This window comes from Formica exsecta, unplaced genomic scaffold, assembly GCF_003651465.1.
Source record: "Formica exsecta isolate Colony F162 unplaced genomic scaffold, ASM365146v1 scaffold253, whole genome shotgun sequence".
Lineage (NCBI taxonomy): Eukaryota > Metazoa > Arthropoda > Insecta > Hymenoptera > Formicidae > Formica > Formica exsecta.
Window position 1 is genome coordinate 33,920 of NW_021849803.1, and position 7,290 is coordinate 41,209.

Sequence of the window (7,290 nt, forward strand, 5' to 3'; positions counted from 1 at the left end):
GGGAAAGAGAGAACGTGTTGAATTATACGTGATACAGCAGGCGTTTTGTATCCGATAAAGGTAACCTTTGTACGACGAAACTTTCCTCCAAGCGGGATTTATTTGGATGTTATTTACCCATTTAGTGGCATAAACTCGCGCTTTCGAATGCTCGGCACGCTAATACGATTATCTGCCCTTTATCAAAGCATTGATAAAGGCGGTTCGCGCATACTATGCTCGCGGATTAGCCGCGAGACGCTACAAACTCATACATTACATCGGTTCGCGCGTAAGCGCAACATATGATTAAAGTTACGCGGTTTAACGAGCGTATCCTCGTTTCACGGAGAGATTAACGACGCCGCGAGTAGGGATTTTCTTGAATTCATAGCGAACCGCACAAATCAGGTTGTCCACAAATCACGACCCCGTTCCGCGAAACGAAACAAACGCGATGCGAAAGAGGAAGGAAAAAAATAGAAATATAAAAAAGAAACATAATATTCCGCAAAACGACAGAGTCACGTTGCAATGCGGCGACGCCGGTTGATTTAATGTAACATTACGTGTCATACGTGACATTAATAGCGCCATGTGAATTCGGTAATGAACGCGTTACGGTACGAAAAAGAGAATAAATAATTGCTCGATGTCAACTGATTTGTGCCATACAGATTCGTATTCTTGTTTTTTGTACCTACAGAATTTTATTTTTTTTTTTTTTTAATGAATGAATTAAATAAATGAAGCAATGATCTTTCGATTGGCGCTTTAAAGATGTCGTATGTGTAATGTAGTGTTTGCAACTATTATTTTCAATAAAATCTTTATTTGATTAAGATTTTTAAGACTTAATTAAAATCTTTCAGAATTCTGTGGGTCATAATACATTGCGTAATCATATCTGGTCTGATTGGTATGGTTTATATTACCTACAAAGAATTTGTGACCTATCCTATACTAACTTCCATGGACTCGGATAGTTATAGTACGATTGAATTAGACTTTCCAGGTATGGAGATTAAGCATTTCTAAAACTTCTGCATGCAATTTAGTTATAAAGATTTATTTACTTTTTGATATAGTATAAATTAATATATAAACCGATTTATTTCTGTGACTGATAAAACTATCATGTAATTTTATTTTAAAAAAACTAGTATTATTTTTCTTCAAATAAATAGTTGTCTGAAAACTATGTATTGGCTGTGGAATCTCAATTGTAACAATTTACAAAAATATCTAAATTTTACTCTGTATCAAAGCTCTGATTAAAAATGAAAGAGGAAGAACAAAAGAACGGAAAAAATAATTAAATAAATTAAATAAATGTCGGAAAAATTAAGTTTATCGTTGACGAAAACATCAATCAAATACATCTGGCAAATACATCTTTCTTTCTCATTACTTCTTTACATGCCTAATATATAAACATAACTCTTTTCTAAAACAGGAAATGTTTTTTTTTTTTTCATACTCTGCAATATAAGTTAACAGTATTAAGCAAAGAGAGAGAATTTAAAAAAAATATCATTTTATTTATAAATGGAAAAAATTTTTATATTTTAAGAGAAAAAGACAAGCTATATTTTTTTTTCGTTTTTTCCAATTTTTCCATTCTACTGCGCTGTTGATAAAAAACACACTGATGAATTTCCAGCAATCGCCATCTGTCCCGTTAATAGGATAAGTCGGCGAGCCGTGATGAAATTGGCAACCGACATGTGAGCGATTTTATGTATTAAAGAAACGCAAATCGCAATCGCGTACACTAAACAATTAATGTATTCACATTTGCACGAATAGCGGTGAGGTGATGATGCACATGTTCTAGTATTTTAAATGCACGCGCGTAGAAATGATTTCGCTGAAATGCACATAGAAATGATTTTGCACCAAATTGTACCAATCGTACCAATAGCACGACCGATTTGGATTACTCCAAGTTACATCAGCTGTTTAACACGCATATTATTTCTCTGCGTATTTTCTCTGCGCGGGTTAAAACGGTCACTGGTTACCGGTGCAACGCGAATCGCAAGCACGTATCCGCAAACATCCGGAATATCGGCTTGATCGCATGAATTATTTTCATATTACGTCAGCATAAAAGCGACCATGCAAATATTTGGGAGTTTCGACCTATCAATATTACATTACGTATTACTATTAATTATATTGATTTAAGTTTAACGTGGTTACCGGACTTCTCTCAAATAGATTGTTGAAAATATTATATCGCATTGATATCAAAAATATTTTAAACATTTTTTTTTTTTTTAATAAGCCACTAGATTTAATTAATAATATTTGCCAATGGCAAATATAGTTTATATTATTCAGAGAATTATAAAAACACATTGCAATAATGGATAATTGATGAGTATATATTCTCATCGATTATAAATCATTGCGGTGTAACAAATAATGTATGTTCGTCGTCGATAGGTGCGAATTCATGGTTGACGGTGAGTTTACCATGGTGGTCTTTCTATAGAGAGTTTCGACTGGGATAGGTAGGATTAATTTGCCACGGTTGACGCGCGATATATACGAGAAGCTCAATGACCGGTTAACGCATCGGTTAACGATTCTACTCTGCTTTTTACGATGTCCCGAGTCAATTGGCACGCCGATTATCGTTAATTCGATGCCGTGCACTTGGAACGCAACGAGAGTGGATCGATGCATTGCGCATTGATGGAGAGCGTAGAATCGGCGTGGTTACGGCTCATTTAATAGGGCGTTAATGTCCCAAAATCCAGCCGTTTCGCGCAGTGCTACCTCGTAGCCACCCGCAAACTTTCGCCTCCGTAATGGAAGAGACATTTCCGGAATCGTTGATTCGGAACCAAGAAACCTTCGTGAAGTTCCGTAGGTAGGTTCAACGTAAAAGTTTCCACCTCGTTTGCGCATCGATTAATGATTAATACTACACCGATTTTTACCCAACTCGAACACCGATGCGTTGCTGATTATACATTTCAAACAAACGCTCGTTAAATATATTATTTTCAAAGGTATTTATACAATATTATCTGTAATACAAGAAGCATTAAAATGCAATTACGTTTTTTTAGTGTGTAGTAGATTAATGCTTAGAAAATTATATGAGCTTCCCGTGTTGACTAATAAGAGAAGCGTATGCATAAGTAAATCTTTATGACACCATTAAAGTATTATCCGTTATATATGCAATTACTCATTAAGCTGTTGATTAAATAAATTTGCTGAAGGAATTGTTATGCGAGTTATTATATGATTATCGTATATATATAATGGATACGCTTAGATTATCCTATATATGTACATGCATTGATTAAAAATATCTTTAATATATTTCATATTCTCTCTTTTTATTTAAAACATACGTAAAATTTTTTTGAACTCAGTTTTAACGCAAACATCACGGACCTGTCAATCGATGAAATCGTGGAGTTGCTCAAGCAATTAGGCAATAATTACCCTTCCAGTTTCATCATGGAGGAAAATCGTAATGTGGAGGTCGATCAACTTTTAAACACTTATTACAACGGGTTTTACGACATTACCAAAACAATGAAAAATGTACGTATGCAAAATTAATGCTATATTCCAAATATCATTCGTTAAAATTTTATCTATACAAATTTTATTTTTAGTAGATTTCTTTCTTTTTATAATCCTCTTTTAATTAAATACCTAGTTATTCCATATTTTTTAAATTTTGCTGTTAAATGGTATAATAATGGGAGTTCGAATCAAAATTTGTCGGAGGTAACTTCAAATGTAAATTTCTTGAAAATCTTGATGCCATTATACTCGATTTTTTTGCGAGTATTTTTCGCATAAATTCCTCTTTTCAACTTTCAACTTTTTGATGATTCTAAAAAATAAAAGTCGCTTATACACGAAGGCTACTGCAATACTTTATTTATTCATACGCGATATAGTATACATTAAACGCAGGGGTTTCTCGTGGAGATCAATTAAAGCATTATATACATGATACTTTGCGTGTGTCGATTGCCGTTTCTATCGCGCGAGATGTTGTCGGTAATTTGTGTGTTGTACGCTTAAATTTTCCAGCTGTCGCCGCTATGCATGTCGATGCTACTGAAGTGCAAGCTGCACGGGACCTACAGACCCTGCACGACGCTTTTCGAATTTCGCAAGACGCAGGACGGATTCTGTTGCACCTTTAATTACGTACGTGAAAGAGACGACATTCCCTCGTGAGTACCCCGTGCGTTCAGAATAGTGAACAGATAACATGCAGTAGTTTAACCGCTTACTCGACTAGTTTACGCCTGCAAGACATGCTTTTTCAGCATAAGCAAACGAAACACATTCTCTAAGATTACTATAGCGTACAATATGAAAATGTTTTATTATTTATTTTTATTATTATATTTGTTATCATATCCTGACGTTTGAGTAAATATATTTTATATATTACATATATTATCATATTTCTTTATAAAATTAATTATTTTAAAAATATTTTGAATTTATATATCTGTATAATTTTTAATTATATATTTTAAAGAGTGATATATCGTGAGTCGATTTATAAACAAATTACTCTACTTTTAATAAATTGTCTACAATGTTTGTCGATTAGATCGCAGTTTGTTGATTGTATCGCAGAAAAATGGTACTGCCATAAATTTTAATTTTCTTTGTACATACATGACGTGTTGCAAGGATTAAATGCCATGACCTGGTCTTTATATAGAATGATTCACATGTATCTTTCTAATTTGTTTTTGTATATCACTGATTTGTCGTTATATATTCCTTAAATGGCCAATGCAATAGAAAACAAATTAACGTCAAATTAAGTTTTGTTATTTATTTATAAAGTATGTATTTTTGCCAATAGACATAAAATTTTAATAGTTAGCGACTTTGTTATTACCAATGCTTTAACATTGAAAGAGTTGCTATTTATATTTTGTTTGATATTTAAAATGTATATTGTATTTTTTTATGATAGGATATTAATATTACAAATATAAGTGTAGTTTTTTACTCTGAATAAAAAGACTTACATGTTTTGATTGCAATCTTCTGAGTAATTTATAATGGACAAATGGTGACACATATAGGTCAGTTTACTGCCTCATGAAAAAAAATAAGAGCTGTTTAATTTAAAAATCTATAATGCTGTTAAGTATAAGCTTTAGCTGCTTGAAAAATTAATGGCTGCGATTATACCTCTGTTAACAGAATGCGTGATGTGATTAAAGAGCCATTTGGTACAAAACAAAAAGTAGAAGATCTCGGGATAGAGCACGGTCTAACAGTCTTGATGGACCCATTTTTGGGTGATTATTTCTTCCCCATACTGCCTGTTAAGGGTTGGAAGGCAAGTAAAAGCGGCATCAAATGTCATTTAGAAAAACCAATTGTCGAGAAAACCAAACATCGGCCTTTAATATTCCACATTCGCCAGAATGATTTCATTTTCGAGCTAAAATTAAATCTGCCATCAAGGTAAATTTATTCATTACTCGTGCGAGATTAAAATCTCTAGCAGATTTCTGATAAAATTTTTCTTTTTTAATTAACTAAAAGATCAGCTTTGTTTACACTGTAAAAAGCTACATAATTACACAAAATGTTTCACTTAATTTGATCAACGTGTCTTTCTTATTCATGTAAAAGTTTTGTTATAAACTGTTGTTGTTTAAAATAACTGCAAAAAAAGAAATTATGTATAGTTGGAAGAATTTCACAGGAACAATTAGTAGTCCTAATCAATTTACAATTCTAATCAAATCTCAGGAACTTAAGTTTTTTGTTTTATTAAACGTATCGAGTAAATTTATGTAGAATAAATTTGTTTAATTACTTCGCTAACATTTAAAATTACATTTGAATATTTAAAAGTAATATATGTATTTTAAATATTACTATTTTGCAGAAACAAAAGGCACATATATACATTACGTTAAAAATATTTTTAGCTTTATGCACACGAGAATTCTGATCTAATATATAATTTAGAAAATTTTGCATGAAAATTGTTTGTGGAAATATCTCCGTCTATGCGAGCTGTGAAAACGGGTCATATTTGACTCATAACGAATTATTACCACAAGTGTTAAATATGAAAAGGGGCTAATCAAGCGAAATGAAGATTTATTTTCTCAATGCTTTATCATCCCAAAGTAGCGTCAACGTTCGATTTTACGGCAAAGTATCATAAAATATATTCATGTTTTAAATGCATTTAATATACACATAATTAGGAAGTAATAGCTCATTATGCATGATAAATGTCTAACGATTAATTAGTTTTAAGAACAAAGCTATTTGTTATAGAATAATATATTATTGCCACATTTATACAAATCTTTAAAAACAGGAGTAAAGAGAAGTAGATTATAAAATCTTATTTTTTGTTAATTATCAAATTAATACAAGATTATATTTAATTAAGCTGATATCAAGATTATACATAATAAAATTGTAATTTAATGGTTAGTAACAAAGATATTGAGAGATAAACACCGTATCTAATAAAAGATTATTAAATTATAAGTTAATATACTCCAAAAAATTAATTTAAAAGATTAATTTATTTATGCAAAAAGCGCAGAGAATCTGATGTACTCCATATGTTATAAACGTAAATTTCTCAATATCAATATCATTTTCAGACAAATAATTTTTTAATCACTGTAATAATTCATGCAGGATATAGCAATTTTGCAAATTAATTAAGAAATACAAGATATATGTTATGCGCTCAATATATTTTAATTAAATTATCATGTTTATCAAACCTATTGCTGTGATGAAGGTAATCAGTAACTTTATGCCTTGAACTTTTTCCATGCTTATCACGCCATTATAAGCCATCTGTGCTTCATTCGCCCATAGTGCACAGTGATAAAAAACTCGCGAAAGTCATTAGCAGCACGATATAATCGCGCGCGTCCTTCACTTTATATTTACGGTGTAGTCTGTTGTTACTTTAGACTATAATGGCTCTTATATGAAAAATTCGTATTTTTCGCAGAAACGTATTAAAAGATTCTATTTTCGTTTTGAGATATTTTTGTCGTACATTTTCTATTGAGATTTAGATGGATCGCAAGATTAATCAGACTCTTTAGAGGAATGTTTCAATAAGCGTAATTATTATATATCTATATTTATACATATCTATATATATATTTAAAAGATTGTTTTGAGATATTTTTGTCGTACATTTTCTATTGAGATTTAGATGGATCGCAAGATTAATCAGACTCTTTAGAGGAATGTAGGAATGTTCGTAATTATTATATATCTATATTTATACATATCTATATATAT

General features: G+C 31.3%; 1 protein-coding gene across 1 annotated transcript in view; it reads left to right on the top strand.

The window, feature by feature from the left end:
- Positions 1 to 7,290, top strand: part of LOC115236506 (sodium channel protein Nach-like) — a 23,014-nt gene that overhangs the window by 1,099 nt on the left and 14,625 nt on the right. Inside the window, exons 2-4 of the mRNA XM_029809016.1 lie at positions 3,375 to 3,549; positions 4,051 to 4,196; positions 5,194 to 5,332. Coding sequence (XP_029664876.1) covers positions 3,375 to 3,549; positions 4,051 to 4,196; positions 5,194 to 5,332 — 460 coding nt within the window. The remainder of the gene's footprint in view (positions 1 to 3,374; positions 3,550 to 4,050; positions 4,197 to 5,193; positions 5,333 to 7,290) is intronic.